General features: G+C 55.7%; 1 protein-coding gene across 1 annotated transcript in view; it reads right to left on the bottom strand.

The window, feature by feature from the left end:
* Prex1 (phosphatidylinositol-3,4,5-trisphosphate dependent Rac exchange factor 1) overlaps positions 1–23,666 on the bottom strand; it is a 168,115-nt gene that overhangs the window by 24,721 nt on the left and 119,728 nt on the right. Inside the window, exons 9-18 of the mRNA XM_004636113.2 lie at positions 22,925–23,074; positions 20,634–20,781; positions 15,841–15,941; positions 14,725–14,828; positions 14,495–14,544; positions 12,899–12,974; positions 6,567–6,639; positions 3,172–3,314; positions 1,466–1,558; positions 556–704 (exon numbers count right to left, since the gene is read on the bottom strand). Of these exons, the coding sequence (XP_004636170.1) occupies positions 556–704; positions 1,466–1,558; positions 3,172–3,314; positions 6,567–6,639; positions 12,899–12,974; positions 14,495–14,544; positions 14,725–14,828; positions 15,841–15,941; positions 20,634–20,781; positions 22,925–23,074 (1,087 nt within the window). The remainder of the gene's footprint in view (positions 1–555; positions 705–1,465; positions 1,559–3,171; positions 3,315–6,566; positions 6,640–12,898; positions 12,975–14,494; positions 14,545–14,724; positions 14,829–15,840; positions 15,942–20,633; positions 20,782–22,924; positions 23,075–23,666) is intronic.

Raw genomic sequence — 23,666 nt, 5'->3', positions numbered from 1 at the left:
CAAGCAGCCCACCGCAGGGCCTTTGCACTGGCCACTACCTCTGCCAGGAGCCCTCTTCCTCCAGAAGCCACTTCTCCTGTGTCACCTTCTTGAGGGTATCACCGGTTCTCAGTAACCTCTCCCAACCCCTGGCTCCTCCAGCTCCATCGCTCTCTCAGACTTCACACACCACCCGTGCAGTATGGGTCGCACATCTCTATCTGCATTTCTGTCCCTGTGCCATCCCTCACCTGACACTGAGGGCCAGGAGAGCAAGTAGCTGTGCCTACCCCCACGGGGCCACAGCCCCAGAGCCTGAGGCCCCGCACCCCCACGTGGCAGGGGCTCAGGAAGCATCTGCTGAATGAATAGAGGGGCTAGCTTTGTACCAAGGCCTCCAGGGAAAGAGCCATCCACAAGGAACAGGGACAGGTGGCCAGCCCCAGCTCTGGTGCCTCCTGCGCCTCCTCCCCCTCCTCTCCCTCCTCCCCCTTTTCCTCTTCCTCTTCTCCCTCCTCCTGCTTCTCAGAGGCTGGGAAGAGGGTCACTGGGAAGGCCCACCCTGGGGATGCTCACTCTTTGGCCTTGGTGGCCACCAGGAGGCGCAGCGGGCGGCGGGAACAAAAGGACTGATTGAGGATGGACTCCACCTCTGAGAAGGGCCGCAGGAACACCAGGTCCTCATTGATGGAGTAGATCTTCCTGCCCACCTGCAGGCCAGCCATCTAGGGGACAGCAGGGACACCACGCAGGGGTTATGATTCCAGTCCTTCTCTTAAAGTGACCTCAGGCGCTTCCAGAGGCACCTCAGGTGCACACAGGAAGCCCTTGGGGAACCCCCCCTCAAAGAGACTAAGGGGTCCACAAAGCTCCCAAGGGAGGCACTGCTGGAAGAGACGCTTTCCCTGAGAACGGGCACAGCCAAACCCTCACAGTGTGTGGAGAGCCCTCACCTTCAGGCACACGAAGCCAGGAGGTGACTCCGGCAGGCCGAAGCCTCCGGCCTACCACAGCAGGCACTGCCCATCGTGGCCTGTGTCCCTGCTGCCCATACCGCAGGAGAAGCTGAGACCCACCATGGCGGAATTCTCAGCCCCACTACCCTGTCCTCCTCCTCAGGACTCTTTTTCCATGAAAGAGATTAAGCTCTTCCTACTCAAGACATCAGAATTTGGGCTTCCCGTCATTATAGCAGAAAAATCCAGTTCATAAACCTGATTTCCCAAACCTGCTTTTCCTGCACCTCCCAGCAGAGACCCAGAGAGGGTGCTGGTGAGCCACGCCAGGAACGTGGTCCTGAGCTGCAGAGCCCCGCTGCAGCTTCGTCAGAACTGCAGATGAAGGGGCCTGGACTCAGTGTCCCCACACAGGTAACTGCTCCAGCACCAGCTCAGCTGGCCAACCTTGAGGGACATGCACAGATGAGATGCCCTGCTCTCTCACCTGCTCACAGCCCCTGCCATGGCAGCGGCCCTGCAAGCCTTACCTCAGCCAAGGAGCCCCGCTGCACGGACTTCACCACCACGGCCTTGTTCTTCTCCTCAATGTCGAAGCCGTAATCCTCCTCCTGCGGCAGGATCTGGGGACCCAGGGCAGAAGGGACCCAGTGAGGCCTGGAGCAATGCCACTTGGACGTCCACAGGACCAGGACACCTCTGGCTCCTCTTGTCCCAGGTCTACCAGGAAGCAGCCAAGTCCGGGCAGGCAACACAGAATGAAACACAAGCCCCACCTGGCACTCAGTAGGTGCTGGGGACCCTCCTGTCCCTGAGGACACACCTCCACCATGTCCACCCACCACGCTCCTGCTCAGCACAGCTCCCCTCTCACTTCCTAACTCCAGAACAGTCTCCTCTCTCCCCGCCGCCCATCTACCGGTCTATGGTAGGTGCGCTATGAATACTTGCTGGCCTAATCAAGGTGTCCTGAGGTGCCTGGCCACCAAGAACTGGGGCTGGAACTCTAAAGGCAGGCACGCTGGAGGGAGGGCGGGGGAAACGTGGAAACGCACGCATTCACAGAGCAGCTGTGTGCGTTTATTGAGCTGTTCCCACAGTGCGCATCTGGGGTCCCTGGGGTGCTGGGGCCACTCCTGAGCACGACACTCTGCCCGAGCTGAGCTGTCAGTGGAAGAGGAAGACTATAAACACACACAGGCTGTGAGGCAGACTGAATCAGAATAAAGCTCTTAAGAGGCACAGTTGAGGGGTCACCAGGGAAACACCCCAGCTTGGACCAAGGGAGCAAGTTTGTTTTTTTGTCTTCGTTTTTGGCGTAATCAGGGATTGAACTCAGGCCCTTATGCTTGCCAGGGAAGCGCTTACTCTACTGAGTCATCTCCCTGGGCCCCAATTTTTTTTTTCACAGTACCAGGGATTGAACTCAGTACCCTACGCTTGCCAGGCAAGCACTTGTTCTGAGCTATCTCCCCAGCCCGCAACAGCTGGGGAGAAGGCGCTCCAGCCAGCAGGCATGGAAAGGCAAAGGCCTTGAGGCAGGCCCTTGGGTGCTGGGGGCACAGAAGCAGACGAGAGAGAGTAGGGGTGGAATGAGGAGGGGGGAGGGCACAGGAGACAAGGCTGGAGGAGCAGGAGGTCTCCTAGGCCATGAGCAGAGTGTGCACTCTACCTCCTCGAGTGTGGTGGGGAGCGTGGGAGGTGTCTAGTGTAAGAGACACAGAGGTGGAGAGACTTCAGCTCCGCCCCCACCCCCGGCTGTGGCAAGTGGCTTCTCCCAGCAGCACTCTACTGCCCACCCACTGTGGGCACTGCAGGAAGGGCTGCTGCTCACCAGCAGGCAGACAAGATCTAGGGGCCGGGCTGGTAGCCTTTCTGCATGGACTCTAAATGCTCCCCTGAATCCAAGGCTATGGACTCAGACTGCCGGTGTAAAACACCTGAGGCCAGAGGGGACAGGGCCAGTGCCTTCAGGGATGTCTTTCCCACCATGGGCTTAGCTGCAAGTCAGAGAGGACAAGAGGAGTTGGAGAGACCAGGAAGGCCGCCTGGCAGCTCTGACCTTGAGGAGTACAGACCCTGCCGGCCCAGTCACCGGGCCTCCTGGCCAGCTGGGATGCCCCAGACTCAGGCTCGAGGCTAAGCACCCTGCTCTGGCCACTGTCTCAAGATCCTGGCTCCCAGGCCTCCAGAAGAGTCTGGGGAGCAAGGGACAGCAGCTCAGCTCTGCTCCTACCAGCAGCCTCTTGGCCAAGATGTTCTCCACCAGCTTGAAGTCATTGCGAAGCTGTTTGTTCTTGCTGCTGGTCCCCTCCATCTCTTCATCAGCATGGAAACGAAAGTACTGGGACTCATCCTTGAACTCGCTCTTCTCCAGCACTGTGAACCCAAGGGTGCAAGCACACGGTCAGACTCCCACAGAACCATGCAGGCAACGGTGGCCAACTGGCTGCCCCAGGCTGGAACTGGCCCCCAGACAAGTTTGGTTTGGCCAACACAATACTTTATTAAAATAGAATCATGAGCCAATACTAACATATTAGGGTATCTCACATAGAGATCCAGCTTTCTGATTTCTCTTGAAAAAACTAGACGTGCCCCACCTGCTATAAAGATACATTACAAATCATAGTGACCAAAGTAGTATAAAACTGGAGCACAAAGGGATGAATAGCCAATGAAAATGAATAGGAATTGGCCAAGAGGTCTAGTGTGCACGGGAACCTAGCACATGACAGATGGTAGAGGACTGTGTGGATGACTCGCTGGAGGGCAAAAGGAAACTCAGATCCCTACCTCACACCATGTACCACAATACCCCCCTCGTGGTTTAAAGACCTAAATATGATGGTAAAACTATAAAGCTAGCCAAACAAAACACAGAACATCTCTGTCCCAGGGTAGAAAAGTGTTTTGTGTATTAAGATCACAAAAAAAAAAAAACCCTACAGTTCACTATTTTATAAAATAGAATTTCACTAGAAGCAGCCACACCTATAGTTTACATATTGTCTATGGCTGCTCCCAAGCCACAGTGTCTCAGTGCCAGAGACTGCACGGCCCGCAAAGCCTGATTTTCTGTGATCTACCCCAGAGAGAGAGAGAGAGAGAGAGAGAGAGAGAGAGAGAGAGAGAGAGGCCTGTTCTAGAATAGCCCAGGAAAATGAGCAAAAATCCGAATGCGGGACCTGATCCCTATGCTTGCCTGGAACTAAACACCTATAAGGTGAGGCCCGCTGAGCTCACAGCTCCTCAGACAAGGAAGGATCTGCTCTAGCCCCTTTACAGATGGAAAAACAAGGCCCAGAGAGGCAAAATAAATCCCCCAAGCCACAGGTACAAAATGACCCCCGTCCAGGTCCCTCCTTCCCCGACACTGCCCCGCCAGTCAGGCCTGCCAGAGTACCAGGGATGACCAGAAGTAGCACGAGAAGGGGGACACTGAGGCTTGGTAAGACGAAGGTAGCTAAGGTCACAGGGGCCATGCAACAAGGAGAGCTGGCCACCTTAGCCCGGAGGCGTCCTATCGTCCCTGAGGACAGAGGCCGTGCCCTGATTTGGTGGCTGAGCGGCGGGCAGCAGGAGGTGTTTCTTCCCCAGCCGCCTGCTGGTGTCCAGGCCACTTCCTGGGGACTCTACCTGTTGTGAGCATCTTTCTCCTCTTTCTCAGGCCATCCCAATTACCTCTTTAGAGAAAACAGACACATAAATTGCTACTTTCCCCAGAGCTGAGGAGCCAGGCTCCAGGGAGCCGGCTGGCTTCGCCTCCACTATAAACATTTAGTTAGAAAACTCCAGGAGTGGGAGGAAGAATTGCAGTGTTGTGTCTCGGCTGAAATGTCTGGGAAAACAGCGCAGAACCCCACAGGTCCAAGAGCTCAGCCAGGTGAGACCTGGATTTCTGTCCGTCCTGGTCTGAGCCACCAGGAGAGCTGATAAAAGGCACATGGACCTGGGTTCAAATCCCTGCATGGCCCCTTACTAACCTCATGCCCTACAGATGCCCTGAGCCTCGGCTTCCTCATCTACAGGATAAAAAGAACACCCACTTCCTAGGATGGCCCGGAGGATTAAGTGGCAAGCCTCAGTTTCCCTGTATGTGCTGCACAGAAAGCTTGGTCACCAGCCTTCCGGGTCCCTCCTTGGGACACCACAGGTCTCAACCACAGAGGGTGCCATGGGGACCCCACTCCACCTCCCCCACCCCCACCCCCACCCCCACCCAACCCTGCGCTCAGTCACAGCCACAGCCCAAGCCTTTGGCCCTTTCCTATTTTAGTCTGATCTTGAGTTCGTGGCAGGGACCAGGGCCACGCCCTGCAATTTCTCTCCCTGAGTGATCAAGACCGTCTCAGCGTTACCCCCTACAGAACGTCCCCCACCAGCAGCCTTCCCGGCATAGCTGCTGGGATGGACCCCTAATTACCCTCACCCACAAATGAGAGCTCTGGCCAGCGAGCTGGCGGGAGCACCCGAGGGACCAGACTGGCTTCTGGGAATGAGGACCTGGGTGAGATGGCGCAGATGGGTGGAGAAGCAGGCAGTCAGGAGGGCGTGCTCACCCCCCAGAGCCACAGCGTGCAGGGCTCAGAAGGGACAGCCGGGGAAGCAGAAGAGGATGCCTTGTTTTGCCTGCTGGCTGAGGAAAGCCTGACCCTGAGTCAGAACCCTAAGTACGTCCCACTGCCGGTTCTTCTAAATAAAGTTTTATTGGCACACCGCCATGCCCACCTGTTTCCTTAGGGTCTGTAGCTACTTCCGCATTACAAAGGCAGACATGAGCATCTGTGACAGAGACCGTGTCACTAGCAGAGCTTACAACACTTCCTTTGGGGCCCTTCGTGAAGAAAGTGCACTGGCCTCTGAGGTAGAAATAAAAGCAGAGAGTGCAGAGGAGACGTGACCAGAGGCCCCTCTGCGGCCCAGAGTCCGACGCCTGCACAGCCCCCGCCCCGGGCTCTCTGCACCCAGGGAGGAGGGTGTCCCCTGGGCTGTCACAGCACATCTGCTTCTTCCTACCCTAACTGCTGCCCCACAGCAAGAAGGATCTGGTATTAACCAGATCAGCCACATCCCCTTCTGTTCAGAACATCCTGGATTCCTGCCTCACGCTTAGAAGAAGCCCAAGTCCTCCCTACCTGCCATGGCCCTTCAGTGTTACACGCACACACACACACATGCACACACACACATGCACACACATGTACACATACATGTGCACACACATGCACACACATATGTACACACATGCGTGCACATGCTCGCACACACACATGCACACACACATGCACACGCACATGTACACACACATGCACACACACATGCACACACATGCACACACACATGCACACATGCGCGCGCACACACACACAGGCTGGGGCAGGATTGCGACCCTGAGCCAAGCTCTGTGCCTGGCTGCACACGTGCACACACTGGAGAAGAATAGAACCCAGACAAGAAGGACAGAGGGGCCTCCTGTCCTCGGCCTCCTCCGCCCAGGCCAAGGGACCCCAAGCAGGGAGTGGTTCCAGCAGAGGCCGTTCCAGCCAGGGCCCAAGGAGTCCGCAAGCAGAAGCCTGAACGACGGGACGGCGGAGGGGCGCTGCGGGGGCAGAGGCAGCCCGGGCTCACCGTGGTGCAGGAAGCCGTTGTTGCACAGGCCCACGCCGAGCGCCACCGCCTCCTCCCGCGTCTGGCAGTCTCCCTGGAGGGGGAAAGGGGACAGCGTTGAGGCGGCCGGCATCCTCGAAGCACCGGGCAGCATGGCACCTGTGTCTCCCTTCACTGACTCTGATGCCTCTGAAGCACGTCAGTGATGATCCTGTCCTTAACGAACTCCAAACAAGAACAGTTCATTGTACAGTGACAGAGGAGGAGAAGAGGCGGGAAGTTGCAGATACTGCTGGGCGCCAGCCACGGTCCTTTCCAGATCCTTCCCTAGCAAGAACATCTGCCCCATTTCACAGCCCTCCTGGCAGCTACCAGTAGCCACTGAGACACAAGCCACCCCAGCAGGATACTCTGGCCAAAACCTCCTTTGTCCATGTCCCATTTTTTTCTCTTCTCCCTGGCCCGAATAGAGATGTGATGGCAGGAGCTCCTGCAGCCATCCTGGACCACAGTGACATTGAGGATGGCACACACTGGGGCTGCAGAACAGAAAGATACAGAGTGTGGTCCCCAAAGTGATTGTGAGACTTTCCTAGTGGCTCTGGGCCACCATCCTCTGGGCTGTTCTCGAGCAAGAGAAATCCCAATTTGTTTTGATCTCTGTAGTTGTGTCCCTGATGCTAGAAATCAGGTTTTATTGTTCAAGGACCTGGCTATAGCAGAGGGCACCCCCAGAAAGCCTGTTGGGGGGCTTCCAGAAATACCTCTGAGGAAAGGAAGCAGCAGCACCCCTCCCCGTGAGGAACAAACCCATGCAGTGAGGTGACAGTGGAGGCCCTGGTGGTCACGGGTGCCGAGGACAGCCCAGGGAAGGGCAGAAGGAAGGGCCTCGGAGACCTGGGACACCAGCGAACCCACAGCCAGGCCAGAGGCCAGCTACTGCCACACTTTGTTGTCCTTGTAGCCACAAATGTGCCACGCAGGCAGCACTAGAACAGGCTGCCCGAGAGTGACATCGCACCCACATCCAAGGCCAGTGCGGCCCTCGTATTGGGCACCTCCCAGTGGGCTGGTGTCCTAGTGGGCAGGGAGGCCGCCTGCCCGGGAACAGCCAGGAGGGGCCCGAGGATGGGAGCTGTGCAGCTTCTCCTTCTCCCTGGCACCATCCCTGCGGGGGGACAGCCCCAGGTCTCCCCCTTCCCCCGGTCTGAGCGCATTTTCTTTTTCCACCCTTAATTCACCGGTGTCTTTCAGTGACTTGGGAATCCCAGGACAGTCAGGGCATGTGAGGCAGAGGAGTCAGCTGGTCACCATCAAAGGCCCAGGGGTGGGAGGCACCTGGGTGCAGGTGGAACCCCAAGGCCCAGAACTAGCAGAGAGCCGGTGAGCAGGGCCAGGAGCCTGGGCCGTGGCCCCTGCGTAAACCGCAGAGATGGCAATGGCCTGGTGTGCAGCCTGTGCCCAGGATCTGCTGACTGAATAGAGGAATCAAGAGGCAGGGGAGCCAAGAGCCCTCCAGATGCGGCACCGAGGCCCCACCATCCCTCCTCATCCACAGCCAGGGTGGCGGAAGGTATTTCCCAGCCACGGGAAAGGAAGCAACTGCTTTTCCAGAGGCTGCAGTGGCCGAGAGCCGGCCAGACCCTGCGTAGAAGCAGGAGTGCTCTGGACTCTGCCCCACAGCGTGGCTGCCCAGACTGACAGGATAAAGACAAACGGCTCCGTGGGGACCCCAAGCCAGCAGCCAAGGGCCACGTGCTTCAGTGGGGCCAGCGGAGGCATGGAGAGAGTCCACATCCGGAGCAGCCGGCCCTGCTGGGCAGCGAGTGAGGAGGGACAGCCTGGGCCCGGGTGGCTGCAGGGCCAGCTGCGCACGCAGCAGGGAGGCTCTGGCCGGCATCTGCAGCCCACCTGGCTTCTGCACCATTCACAGCCTGGGCTCCCAGCGCATCACAGCCCTCAGAAAGCAGCCAGGGGCAGCTGGGGCAGGGGTAGTCCTAGGAAGGGCAGCGCAGGCCCAGGAAGCAGCCACAGGCTGGGGCACACCTCCTGAGGAGCAAGCCCAGCCCCACACGCCCATCCCAGTCTCCAACAGCGGTGCTGTTGCCTTCCCGAAGAGAAGGTGGGGCGAAGCCCACACAGCCCCAGGCCCCGCTCTGCCTCAGCTCCCCGGACCTGCTCCTCTCTGGCCCCTGCTGCACCTTCAGCTCCAGGGCCTTTGTACCTGCTCTTTCCCCTACCTGGAAGGCCCAGCCCCGGGCTTTGCAGGCCTCGGCAGCCAGGTCCTGGGCTCAGAGTCCTCCCTGTAAGCCCCCTCAAGCAGCCCCCAGCCCCTCCACCACACCCCACTCCACGCATGACCTCATCCCACTGCCACGCAGTGACAGCGGGGCTCTGTCACTGTGTCCACAGGGTGCCTCCCCCGGGGTGGGCTCCACTTGGGCAGGGAGGTATATGCCAGGGCCACCCACATCTTCCATGGGAAGGCTCACAGCAGCACTGGATGGGGGTGCAAAAATGGAAGGAAGTAGCTGGGCGGCTGAGGGGGGCAGCCGCACACCTTCAACACAGACCCGACAGTGACGGAGGAGGGGGGAGGCGTGGACTTCGCGCCTGGCTTCCGACCCCGCCAGCTCTGCCCGGCCACAGCGTCTCTGAGCGCTGAGCTGCTAGTTTATGCTCTGTCAGGCCCTTCCCGACTCAGCGTCCCAGTCGTCTGTGGGCACCATCATTATCTCAGGCTGCGGGCCCTGAGACAAGGGACAGACCCTGAGCCGCAGTTTCCCCGTATGTTAAGTGCTTTCCCTGGGTTCATCAGAGGTTTAAACGAGAGAAAGCACACAGCAGATCAGAACTGACGCAGAGCGTGATCCGTCTGAGGGTTACCGCGTCAGAACGGATTCATCCAGGTGGTGAGAGCAGGCCCTTCCCTGAGCTCCAAGGGATGAAGCCTGAGGAATCCTAATGTCACTCTCAGCTGCCCTGCTCTCTCCCCCAGAGATAGTTCAGGGAAATATGTGTAAGCACTCTGGCCAATGAAAACGGGAAGAACGCGGGATGGAGGGGAGGCTGCCGGAAGCTTCTTCCCCAAGACAGGAAATGAGAAAGATACTCCCACTGTATCTGCAGCGTGGACGTGATGCCCGGAGCTGCAGTAACCATTTTGGGACTATGAGGCAACCGGAGCCAAATAATAGCAAACAAAAGGGCAGCAGGTGGCTAGAGGCAAACAGCATTATTGAGCTCTGGGACCATGAGCTCTAAACACTAAGTTATGTGACAGAAAAATGTCTTTCATGGATAAGTCAGATTTCTAATGGAAGTACAGTGTTCCTAACTGGTCCACTAGGCTTTCCATTGACCTTTTGTTTCAAGTAGCACGACAACCCAGGAAGGATGACGTGTGCTGAACTACGTACAAACTACATAACAACATGTCCTCTGCCACTCCAGCTAGGTACAAGGCAGGGGTGACCCCTGAACCAAGACTTGCTGAACATCTCCTTGTCAACCAACTGTTTTACCCCCAAATACTCCTCAGACCCACCTCACCCCAGGTCACTCCTGAGCTTCACCCCTGGAAGCCATGTTGACTTTCTACTGTGAAGCAACGCAGCTCATGGGACGCACGAGGCCACAGAAGGGCCACGGCAGGGACACGGCCTCTTGAAGCCCGGAAAACAGATGTGTCTGGGCCACGATGGGGCACCTGAAGCCCAAAGCAAAGCCCCGGGGCCTCACCTGCTCCCACACTCCCCTCTGCCTCACTCTGTTTCTCCATCCACTTGTTCTGAGCCCACAAATCTCTCTTCAATGTTTTATATTTATTTATTTGTTTGTTTGTATTTTAGGGAAAGGTCTACAGGGTTTTCAGGGTCTCACTACTAGATCAGACTCCTAGTGATCCACCTGTCTACAGCCTTCCAAGAGCTGGGATTACAGGCACGTGCCACCACACCCAATCTCAATCACTGCCATCTCAGCATGCCCTGGGGGCAGGGCTGGCATGGCAGGCTTGGGGATCAAACCCCTGGCCCCTGCGCCTCCTTGCAGGCACTTTAATCTGCTGAGCTATTTAGCCAGCCCTTTATTAATTAATTTATATATTTATTTATTTGTTGCTGGGTCTCACTAGCTTAGACTCATAGTGATCCTCCTGTCTCAGCCTCCCCAGCACTGGGATTATAAGCATGTGCCACCATACCCAGTTTTGGTGGCCAGCACCGCACACCTGGGGTTCCAGGGCCTGCACAGCATGCGGTACCTGGGATCCAACCCAGGTCCTTGTGCTTGCCAGGCAGGCGCTTAGACAGCTGCGTTATCTCCCCAGTCCCCTTCTTTGCTTTCTTTAACCTTCTATCCTGCATTGTAACTGCGGGCCACCCTGTATGCTGGCAAAAAGAGACAAAACACTACAGGTACATTTATGGGGCCAGGACTCCGCCAGGCACCCTTCTCGGTACTTCCTATGATTAACCCGCTGAGTCCCCCAGCAATCTAAAAAGTGTCGTTTCCATGACTTGTTTCACAGGTGGGAAAACTGGGGCACCAAGCAAGTAAGCACCTTGACCAAGGTCACTTGGCAAAGCAGCCGCAGAGCTGGGACTTGAACTCGGGTCTGCATGGCACTGCTCTCAGCCGAGTTCACACGATTCTGGCGGGTCCGTTTGCCCAAGGGTTCAGAACTCTCAGCTTTGCAGATGTCCAGCTGGATTCAAAGCTGGGGGCTTCAAGACCTCCTGAATCTTGGTGTCCCAATCGTGGCAAGCAAGAAAATGCCTATGTATCTCCCATTAAATATTGAAGTTCTTTTCAAGGGTTTTTCTAAACTTCCTTATTTGGCTCCCAGAACTATTTACTTTCTATATTGGCTGTCACTTCCCCGCTGTCGGCAGTCATTTGTGCAACATGAGAAAATCCAACCACCAAACTGTAAAAGGTACGCAGCTCTTCAGAACGTGGGGTTTAACAACTAATGAGACTGACATGCTCTTCGTTTTGTAGACCTTCAAACATTTATCCATTCTGATGTCCCAAGTGTCTCATTGCCTTCTAGGCTCAAACCATGTGTGACTAGGCACTAGTGGCCTCCCTGAAAAACTCCCAGGACCCGGGCAGAGTTCTGGACAGAGTGAGATGGGCCAGCCCAGTCTTGGTCTTGCCCCTGGGAGGCTGTGCACTCGGGGAGCACACCCTTGCCACTCTGTACCCCTATATGCAAACGCTTAGGAAGATGCTAAGATAATGCATGGGTGGGGTGTGGTGGTGCATATGCTTTAAAAACCTCGGCCCTCTGGGAGGCTGAGGCAGGAGGACTGCAAGGCTGAACCCAGCCTGGGCCACTGAGTGGCTCAGCAAGAACCTAGCTCAAAGTTAAAAACTTTAAAAAGGACTGGAGATGTAACTTAATGCAAAGGTTCTGGATTCAAGCCTAAGTACTGCCAAGAAAACAAAATAAGCTAACGTCCAGTGTCCCTCAGGGTCTCATAAGGGGAAGTGCCGTGACCAGCAGCCATATGCGGACCGAGGGACACCAGGCCTCTGGAGAGTGAACACCTCAGGAAGCGGCAGATTGTCCACACCGGGCCGGGCCCTCCTCACCAGAGGAAGCCCCCACACGTGCCCATCAAAGGGAGAACCATGAGGCCTGTGTGCACTGCTGTGGGATGAATGCTCGCATCCCACCCAAAAATTCACACTGAAGCCCCTGAAGTGACAGAACCGGGTCATGACAGCTCTGCCCTCCTGAACAGGATCGGGTGCACTCAGAAGCCCAGTGGCACGCGGTGCCCACCCTGCCCTTCCCTGCACAGGGTCACAGCATCCCTCCCTCCACGAGCACAGCCAAGGGCAGCACTGTGGAAGCGGAGAACCACCGGGCTTCAGCAGACACCAACCCTGTTGGCACCTGAACTCCCAGCTCTGGACCGTGAGAAATAAGTTTCCGTTCTTCATCAATGTCCCAGCCCTCACACAGCACAGACACTTCTGTTTGGGAACAATTTAGTTCTCGAATAGAAGTGCTCGGCAAAACTGCTTCCGTTCACAGGCGACAAACAAATGTGAAGCGGTCACAAATACAGATACAGTTGGATCCCCCTCCGGCAAGGTCACTGGAGGGCTCAGAGTCACGGAGACAGGAAGTGGCAGGGGGCGCGTGTTGGCTGGGGCTGGGGGTGGGAAGTTCTCGGTCAGTCAGATCCAGTTCTGCAGGGGTAGCAACCAGCTGCACATTAAAAGCCTGCAGAGGCCACTGGAACTGTACACTTGCAAACGGTCAAGAGCAAACTTTATGTGGATTTTGGCACAATTTAAAAGAATAACAACGCTATTATAATAACAGAAGCCCTCACCTGGGCCAGCAGCCAGTCCACCAGCTTGCTCCCGGGCAGCACGGACTTGTAGGTTTTCAGGTGGTGGTCACGGTCCCTGCAGAAGGGCAGCAGGTGAGTGGGGAGGGGGACAAGCAATGAGGCTGCTCTGAGCTGGGCCTGGGGGTCCAGTGTGCCGGGCTCTCAGGCTGTCGTGGGCAGAGGACAGGGGCTTGAGTGGCCAGGACCCCACATGTAGCTCACGCAGTGGTCAAGGCAGGGCTGCTCTGCACTAGGCTTCCTTTTACACAGGCAGAGGGGCAGGAGGAGGCAGCCCTGGGCCTCTTCCTCCTGCTCTGGCCTGGGAGACCTCAGGGGGAGGCAACTGTGGCCTCCAAGGGGCGCTCATCCGTAGTGACCAGGGGTGCTGTAGGCATCTCCCGGTAGACACCAACGGTACCACCCAACAGCCTGCAGGGCCCAGGACAGCCCCACACAAGGCTACGCGGTGGTCACAATGTCAGTATGACTGTATGTTAACAAGGACCCCACTGTGCTTTCGGGGGCAGCCCCTCCAGTGCCAGGCAGGCCACAAGGACCCAGCCTGGGAGGCCCAGACGTGCACGGCCAGTGTGAAGAGGCCAACAGAGGAACCTAGTTGGAGAAAGGACACAGGCTGTGGCGATGGAGGGGAGGTCGCAGGGCACAGTGGGGACCGCTCCTCCCCTGGAGCTGGCGCACAGGTGACACCACAGCAGCTGGGGCTGGGGGAGGTGACAGGGATAGCAACGAAGGGCCTGACCCAGAGAGCCAGCAAATGTGGGCAAGCCCCTTCCTCTGCCCTCTTCTGGGCCTATCAAGATAGGGGCAGCTGGGATAAGAAATGGGTCACTTCCTGTCCCTTCATCCACAACTTCGAGCTTTGCAGTAGCAAGAACCACCAGCCACGGCATTCACCGTGCCAGGGCCACGCACATGCATCTAATCTTTCCACGCATTTACTCCCCTGGTGACAGAAGAGGGGTGAGCTGTTCTTACGCTCATTTCACAGGGGCAGAAACAGAGGCAAAAGAGAGGAACTACCTTTCTACTTTCACTCAACAAACATTTACCAAGTGCTACTTTACTCTAGGCCTGCACTCTCCCACGTGTAGTCATTTTATTTTAAATTAATTAATAAAATTAAATGTAAAATAATATCACATCATATAAAAACTGCACTCCTCTGTCTAGAGGACTTGAAGGTTGAACGGAGTAGCGGCCACGGGATGGGACCATGGAGATACCGGGCTTGTTCGCTCACACAGCCCGGCTGAGCAGCACTGGCCTAAGGAGGCGACAGAGGCCTGAGAGTCTGGGTGGTAACTCATAAAGGTAGAACGGGCGACTATGCTCCAGGCCACACGGCTGGCAGCAACCAGCAGATCCAAGCACAGCCTGTCTGGGCTCAACCTGATGCCTTCTGTCATTGCAGAGCTCCCCACCACTGACTCCACTGAAAGACAAACCTAAGGGCCAGTACTAGTGGGGGAGACTAGCGAGCAGAGCAGAGAGCTCAGGTAGCCAACCCAGGAGTGCACAGCTGGGAGCAGCAGAGGGGACAGGGGTGGAGAAGGACGGACAGCAAGTGGGACTTACTTGATGACTGGGGCATACAGGCTGTGGAGACGGCAGTAGAGCCTCACGCCCTGAAAGACAAGAGGGGGAGTCTGGGTCACACCATCGCCTTCCGGGGCTCTCAGAACACAGCAGGGGCCAGTGATGGGGAAGAGCCCTGCAGGAGGAGAATAGCTGCAGAGCGCCGGCCTGAGCTGCCCCGGCCTCCTCTGGCTGGATCCGAGTCACAGGGTCAGGGTCCAGGGCCCTACCTTGGACATGATGTCCTCCAGCTCGCTCCGGGCCTTGTAGGTGCCATCATCATAGCGGAAGCGGTACATCACCTGCTCGTTCTTGAACTGGTGCTTGTCAGACACTGCCAGGAGGGTGTGTGGGGATTAGACGGGGTACAGCGAGCTCCGCAAACAGGAGAGGGCATGGATGAGGTGAAGTTCACGCAGCTTTGCACCTCATGCAGAGTGGCAGCCAACACTCTGCAGTCCCCTGACAGGGCCTGGACCTCAGCCCCTGGGTCCCATCAAGAGCAAACACTCAGTCTCTTGCCTGGGTATGTGGCACTGGCTATACCCCTGTGGGGAACTCCAATGCCCACCTGGTTCCAGCTCACCTCTCAGGCGCTGGCGGCCCTTCCCCACTCCCACTCAGCGCTGTCCCTGACGCTGTTTATCCTTACTCCACTTGTGCGCTCCCTGGCGCCCATCCCCATGGGTCTCACTCTCACTCTCATGTGCCCTGCTCCGAGGTCAGCCCCATGAGGGAGCGTGCCCCACCTGGCCTGGCTGCCACAGTGTGAGTGGTGCCCAGAGCAACAGGCACTCAGGAAATACTTGGTGAATGTCAAAAACTTAAATAAGTGGCTCTTTCCTGTTTGGATGCAACAGACAGAAAATGCTCCTCCCCTGTCCCCATGTGCATGAGGTGTCCCTGCTTGGTTTGTGCCCAGGCAAATGCAAAGTTCCTCAGCCCTGGAAGGAATTCTGTGAGGACATCTGTGTTCCCAGTGCACCATGGGGTGCACCAGGCAACAGGGCAGGGGCCAGTCAGATAGCTAGGGGACTAAAGCACCTGCTTAGGCAGGGCACAGCGACTAGGGTTCAATCCCTATGGTGTGCTGAGATGGTGACTGGGACTGGGCATGGTGGCACGCACCTGTAATCTCAGCACTTGGGAGTCTGAAAACTAGAGAATCACTACAAGTCCAATCTATGTAGTGAGATCCTGTAGACCCAGTAGACCCTCTCCTAATCACACAAAAATAAACAGGGCAGCTGCCCAGAAGCATGGGAAGGGCCCTCTAGGTCGGGGGCAGCACAGCCCCACTGGGGTCAGAGCCATCCCCGCAGGCCGGCCGGGTCCTCCCCACTCACCATGGTGGATGATGCCATTCTCCAGCAGCGCCTGGCCCAGGTTGACCCCTTCCTCTGTCTTGCTGATTTCACCAATTTCCAGGAGCCAGGCCACAAACTCACTGCCGGGGACAAAAAGCTCAGTTGAGATGATTTTCCCAATCCTGTGACCAATACTAAGGTGCCTCCCACATGCAGTCCTGGAAATAGCAGTCCGAATGTCCCATGGGCAAGTGAAGCTGAGGACCCCACAGCCCAGAGGTGGGTACGACCATGGTCAGGCCTGCCTCGGCTCAAGGAGGAAGGGGAAGGAGGAAGTGAGGGAGGGAGGGAGGGAGGGAGGGAGGAGGAGAGGGAAGGAGGGAGGGAGGGAGAAGAAAAGCAGGGCAGGTGACTGTGCAATAGGTGGGTGGGTAAGCTGGGAAACAGATGACTAGGTAGAAGGACAGATGGGCAGATCAGTGGATAGTGAATGGATGGACAGGCGGATGCATGGATGGACAGGTGCATGCATGACTGGGTGGCTGGATGGGGGTCAGTGGCTGGGTGGATTAAGGCCAGATGAGCAGGTTGGTGGGAGAGTAAATGGGTGGGTAAGAGATAAATGAGGGGTGGCTGGGGAGGTAGGGGGAGGTGGCGAAGGGCAGGCTGGGTGAGCAGTGGTAACAGGTGGAGGGGGAGGGGTGTACCCTGATGGCCCAATGGTCAGTGTACGGATGGGTAAACAGGAGGAACGAATGAACGAACAGGAGGAAGTAGCAGGGAGCCCAGAAAGATGACTGGTGAATCATCGGGTCTCAGTACAAACGTCACCCATCACAGAAGCACTCCTGACCACCTCCTCCGCAGCCATCCTCCAGCCCAACCTCAATGCCACCTCTATGTGAGCAGGGAGCGAGCGCCTCCCTATCCAGGTTCTGTCTCCAGCTCCTGGGAGAGTCCAATCTGAACAGGACTCACATTCATTCTCTAGGCCATGAAGAAATGAACAAGCCATGGAACACAAAGGAATGTTCTGGGCTCAGGAGGAAGGTTCCGGGGAGACAGCAGCGCTGACAGGCCAGCAGAAGACAGGTAAGCTCTCTGACTCCAGGATGACCGGAATAGAGGCTCGGCCCAGGCCCCAGTCCTACAGGCACTTCCCAGGTGCTGTGGTTTACATCTAGGGTCCCCACCAAGCCTCATGCGGTCATGGGGAAGCTTCTGGAGTTTGGGACTGATTCACCACCCAATGCTGGGATTGTGGCTGTGAGTGTCCTGGGGCAGATACTCTGAGGAGAGAGAGGCTAGCTGGCTGCCTGAGCTGCTGCCTCTCCTTTTGCTCTCTGCTCTTTGCTACCATCATGAACGACTGCTCTTTGCCATGTGCCACCCTGCCTTGGAGCCAGCTTAGTATAGACTGAAGCTTCCACTGACTGTGAGCTAAACCTCTCCTTCCTTCATTCTGAGTGTCAGCAACGAGAGAAGGGTAATTGAGACACCAGGCTCAGCACAGAACTCGGCCCACTCATGGTCTGTGGGAAAAGAAGAGCCTGGCCTCAGCAAAGGCGGTAGCAGCAGGCAGCAGCCCAGCTCTCTGCTTAGCGGAACCAGCTGTCCCGCCTCCAGTTCCAGGGGAGGCTATTTTTAGCTGCAGCGTTTGGCAGAGCAAAGACCTGCCTTGCATGGAGGCAGTGGTGTACGCTGAGAAAGGCCCCCTAGACACTGAGGGAGGGGGGAAAGAAACACATCTATCTTGTAGAGTGTGATTCCTGGGTGGGAAAGAGATGGTTCTGGGTCCTGTCCACCCCCAGGTCTGTTCTCCAAGTCCCAGAACTCAGGGACATGGAGAGTGCGGCTGCAGGAGGCCAACAGATGGGAGTGTCCCACTCTCAGAAGCTGGAGACCCAGCCTCCAGCTGTCCACTAGGAGCCACCTCTGGCACTGACTAGTAGCCCTGTGGCCAAGGTTTGGGGACAGAAGACATCCAGAGCTGGGCCTTGCCACCTTCTTGGGGATCAATGAAGTCCCACAGCTTGCTGGGCCAATGTGGGCATGTAGTTGTCCCTCTCTGGGCCTCCACAGGATCAAGTTGGCAAAAGATTCAGTAAAAGGCCCTTTGGATTAGTGCAGTGTTAAGCGTATCCAACCTGAAGCTAGGATCCCAGTACACAAAGCGAGATAAAATTCATCTCCATTGGAGGGACCGCAAATGCTCATGAATAGGTCACCTAGCCCAGGTGAAGATGTCCCAACTCAGCAGTGCCTGTCACATGCAAAGCCAGCAACCCCAGAGCCCCACAGAAAAACCAAACCATGCCACAACTCTCCAATGAAAATGAAAAGCTGCCATTTCCAGTAAAATCACCCCACTGTTCAATGTTGACATCCAACAGCATCTTTTTTTTTTTTTTTCATTTATGTATTTGTACAGGGTCTCACTATGCAGCTTGGACTCGAAGTGATCCTCCTGTTTTCAGCCACCCCAGTGCTGGGATTACAGACGTGCATCACCATGCCCAGACTCGGTGGACAGCTCAGCGTGCCCCAGGGGTGAGGCCAGTACAGCATGCAGGACCGGGAATCGAACCCTGGTCCCTGCGCTTGCCAAAGCAGGCACTATCTTGCCAGGCCTTCCAACGGCATTTTTGAACATCTCCACATGGACCAAGGAAAAGACAGCTATTTCCGCTCTGCCTTTTTATCTCCCTCCTGATTTCCCTACTACACCCATCAACCCCACGAAGTTCTCCTCCTCATCTTGTTTGTCTGTTGGCCCACTGTTTGACAGCCTCCTCGAAGACAAGGCCTTCACCTATCCTGCTCCTTACTGGCACAGGGCAGGTTGGGAGAAATACTCACTGAATGAATGAATGAATGAATGAATGAATGAATGAATGAATGAATGAATGAATGAACCAACCAACCAACCAACCAACCAACCAACCAACTTATCCTCCCCACAACTGATCTGAAGATGCTGGAGGGCACGTTGCTACCACGATGTCCTCCTTTATAACATACAGGTTTCATTGCCTGCTTGTTTTCACTGTGGTACCCTGTGAGGTACACTTTGTTTTCTCTTATTCATCATTCACTGAGGTTCAGAGGTTGACTGGCTTCCCAGAAGTCACATAGGTAGAAGGTGAAGGAACCAAGACTGCAGTCCAGGTCTGACTCAAAGCCCAACCCCTGAAGGTTATAAAGACAAGCCCAATGACTTCTGGGTTCTCAGAGTTCCACATTTTATAGCAGAGACAGATGTGGAAATTATCATGGGAAAATGAGATAATAATGCAGAAACACAATAGAATGAGAGACAGCACAGGCCTGGATTCAAGTCCTAGGCCACCCCTTCCCCCAGGGCTGTGTGACCTTCTGCAGAACTCTCCCCTTTCTGTGCCTGTTTCCTTGCCTTTAAAGTAGGAATAGTGGCAATGACCTGCCTCACGGTATTGTGTGAGATTAAAATATGTGGCCCTAAAGAGGAGGCCACCCTGCAGCCACCAACTTCCTCTGCATAAGTAGACCAGGGACCCTTGGAGGAGGACACTCAGAAGCTGGGCCTGGCAGGAACAAGGTATCAGGAGCCTGGGCTGCACGCAGCAGAGCTGGGGGGGGGGGGGGGGGAAGCAGCATTTCTTAGGCCCTTCAGGCCCTGGAGTTACAAAACAAGCTGCAATCCTGGCCTTACTTCAAGTGGGCAGGAGAAGAAATCTCCCCTAATCCTTCCTGAGGACACAGAAAACTCCTCCAGAGCTCTAATCACAGACCAGTTATCCCATCCGGCTGGACTAAGCAGTTTGGCAGGAAGAGGCAGGAAAGCTCTTGGTGCGGGGTTGCTTCCGGTCCCCCCAGCAAGCAAAGCCTCTTTTTGCCAGGATTAGGGATTAGCTGCTGGGGACGAGCCAGGCGTCCTCCCCACAGCCCAGGACTCCTGGGGCCACAGCCTTCCCTAACTACGGACCCTCCAGGAACCAGGGTAGCTGACCACTGAGGTGACTGAATGCTGCTGGCCACAGGCCAGATGCTGACCCTCCAACCCACACTTACACCGATGGCCGTCCACCTCCCACACTGGCCACAGAGCTCCTAGCAGGCAACCCCAACGTCCCCTACACTAGTCTCTGGCTCTGACCCAAACATGCTCCCTGCGGTCTCCCCTTCTTTCTTCCCGGCTTCTGGGGCACCACTCTCCCCAGTGTCTCCCACTTCTCTGGGGCTCCCTCAGTTCCTCTACTCCTTCCTCTCTCACAAATTTCCTCCCAGTAGCCTCACAGCTTTAAGAGTAGCTCAGTGCCACCTCCTTCACGTTGGCCTCTCCATCACGTCGGCCTCCACCCCAGACTTTTCTCCCAGGTCCAGATTTTGTATCCAGCCACCAGGCTAACACCCGACTCCATGGCCTCAGAAGTAATTGTTAGGTTTTTTTGTCTAAGGCTTCCAGGCTAGAAGTGGTAGAACCCAGAAGTAGGTCCAAGATGTTTGGCTCTTGACCACAAGACAACCTGCTCCTCAGCTTCCTCCTCTCCTTACGCAGCAGCCCCAGACCCCTGCGGCCCCAGCCAGGGAAGGGCAGAGCAGAAGCTGAGGGCCACAGTGAGCTTTGCAACACATGGGATTCAGTCATACATGACCCAAATATGTGCATGAGCTCAGACATAGGGCAGCTGTTCTGCAGGGGGCTGGGGTCAGACAGGTTTGGAGGACCTGCCCAGGACCACACTACCCTATATGACCTCTGACAGCTGGTGCATGAGGGCTCTGGGTAGTGTGAAAGGTCTGCCCCCACACACCCAACTCCAGCCGGGCCAAGGGCCAGGGCGGCCACTCACTTGCCGAGGAAGCACTTGGGCACCGTGCTCAGCTTTCTCCGACGGTCCTTGATCAGATTCACCTTCTTGCTCATCATCAAGTGGTACAGCTTCTCGCCCTTCTCGGCGATCATGACGTAGGCATCTCGCTCCATGCCCAGCTTCAGACCTGTGGGGTGCAGGCAGGCTCGGTCAGCACTAGGGACAGCGCCAGCACCAGCCACACCTGCCTTCCAGGACCAGGGCCACACCTGCACGGCCTCAGCACACTTCCCACCTGTGGGTCCCTGCTCTGAACACGAACTCCTCAGAAGAGCCACTTTGCAGGTGGGAAGGGGGAGACCCAGGGGCCTTACCCACCCCAAGAGCCACGCTCCATCCTTATCACTTCCTCTGCAACCCGAGAATGTTTCCAAACGCAGAGGTGCACACGGAGCCTGCGGGCACCTCCATGGACTCCAACTGGGGTCAGAGGTCCAGCTGCTCCTGCAGACCGTCCACACAGGACCCTGATCCTAATCTGCACCCCAGCTCATCCTCACAACAGCAGCACATGCCACGGGCTGCTCACAAGAAACCTGTGATACTTGACTGACCTTATCAGATACAATTCTGGGTATATAGGTCTTGCTATATCTTGGTCTTAACCATCCAGTAGAAAAGTATAAAAATGAGGTATATAAAGTAAATCCATATTAATATGATGAGCTGTAAAAGACTCAAGTCAATAACTTCTGAGGATAACCCACTAATATTATAGACTGCTGGACAGTATTAGATGTTTAGTTCAATTCAAACACTTACAGTATTTAGATGCCAATAGAATATTCACCTCTGACAGGACAAAAAAATAAATAAATAAATAAATTTTAAAAATGGAAATAGAAGCAGTCAATGCTCTAGTTAGCTTCGTCTCCTTTTTTTCAATTGTTTGTTTGTACTTTTTCTTTTCTTAATTTCTTATACATTGCTCCAGTTTTTTCTTCTTCCAATATCTGGTAATATGAATAGCTGGTTGTAAGACAATACCATGTATTACAACAAATACTGTGAAATTCATATTACTTTGTTAAGTATAATTCTGTATGAGTTGTAAAAAAAAATTTAAAAAAAAACCTGTGATAACACGGCACCATGACTTATCCCTGTTCCACAAATTAAGCAACTGAGGCTCACAGAAGTTAAGTTTTCTGTCCAAGGCTTCCAACTAGAAGTGGTGGAATCCACATTTAGATCCAGGATGTTTGGCTCCAGGGTGGGCTCCTGACCACACAGCCTGCGCCAGCCCTGCCCACCCAGCCTGGAGGTCAGGGTTTGTACAACGTCCAATGCTTATGACACAGCCCCTCTGGTCACGCCCTACTCAAGATCACACAGGCCAAGCGCTGACCACAGCTCCCAGTTCTAACCACAGAGATACTGATGGGCCCATCCCTGCCAGGCCAGGCCCTGGAGCCCCACCCAGGCCTGACCACAGGTGCAGCCCTGATGACCAGCTTTGTGGGTCAGAGCTCTGCCCAGCGAGGAGCCTAATACCTTTCAGTGCATTCTAATATACCTTTTAGCACAGGGAAACACCACCAAGAGCTCCAGACAGCAGCCACAGAGGCAGCTATACCCAGCCCACGGGCCCAAGAGGTGACAGGGCCCTGCACTTTGGTGGGAGGAGGGAGAGGAGAGACACTAAGGCCCAGTTTCCTCCTCAGCACACCTGGGAGGTGAAGGGGGCTGTTTAGGACCACATGTGAAACTTCCAAGTATGGCCAAACACAAGGCCTTGTGCAGCAGCATCACAACCCTCAGCAGCTCTTCCACCTCATTCATCAGCTGAGATCACTGAGGCTGGGAAACTACAAGAATTGAGCCCCAGGACACCAGTCCTCCTCCCCACTGCTTCCCAGCCTGTGGTCTCTGCACAGCTCAAGGCCTCAAGACAGGTCAGTGCCCACCCCACTGATCATGGCCAGTCCCTGTGTGTTCCCCTCTGGGGACGGCCCAGGGGTCCCTGTGCCCAGGGGGAACCCCAGGACCCTTCTCCCAGACCTTGATGTAGAGAATATTAAACAAAGAGGAGCTCAGGCTGGGCTCCCACCCAGGAGCTTCAGGGTACCAGTGAGTTCCAGCACAACTCCAGAGCTCCCCACCTCACCAAATCCCTGCTTCTTTGGGCTCCCATCATCTAGAAAGGACCCTATCCCCTTCCTGATGCACAGTCCTCACCCAGCCAAACCTGCACATGGCGCGGGGACCCCAGGAAGCACCCTCCCAGGGCAGCCACTCTCCAGTGAGTCCAGAAAGTCCCTTGCACTCACTCTCACGCTGCTCCCGCTCTCGGATGATGGCATCCAGCCACTTCTGCTTCTCCTCTGCTGTCTTGGCCATGCAGACAAACCACTTATTCTTAGCCGTGTTGTGGATCTTCCAGCCATTGGTGACAGTGTAGCCATTGCTGTGGTAATCAGCTGGCAAGGGCAGGGGGCAAAGGCCAAAGGTGGGTCAGCACAGGCCTGGCCATGTGACCTCCCGATGGTCCCAGGATGCTCCGGAGGGACAGGCAGAACCAGCCCTTCCCACAGGATCAAGACTCGCAGTCTTCTTGCAGCTGGTCGCCTGTGGGCAACAAAGGCCTTCTACAAAGACTCCAGCCCTCAATGACAGAAGCTTCAAGGCCTCTCCTGGGTCAAGCACGCAGAACTCATGCAGGGAGAAACTTGTCTAGAACCCAGGTAGGGCTAGTAGTCATTTTCATTCCTACTGGGGCACCAGGGTCACCTAAACCCTCATGCAGCCTGACAATGCCAACTCAAGTTGGTGCACTTATGCCCATGGGCTGGGACGGGAGCCCAGGAAGTTCTCTGCAAACATGAGGGTATCATCTAGGTCCACGGGAGGTGATGTGGATGCCCTGAATCTGAGGAGGCATCCACAGCCATCGCAGGACTGGCACGGGGTGTGGAGATCAAGAAGCCCTGCCCAAGAAGCCCTAGGAAACAGGCACTGAGTGATGCAACAAGAACATCCAATAGGACCAGAGAGATAGCTCAGTGCATGAAG

The sequence above is a fragment of the Octodon degus genome, unplaced genomic scaffold (genome assembly GCF_000260255.1).
Source record: "Octodon degus isolate 3935 unplaced genomic scaffold, OctDeg1.0 scaffold00077, whole genome shotgun sequence".
Classification (NCBI taxonomy): Eukaryota; Metazoa; Chordata; class Mammalia; order Rodentia; family Octodontidae; genus Octodon; species Octodon degus.
Note: the sequence above shows the minus strand (reverse complement) of the source record. Positions and strands in the feature narration are given on the sequence as shown.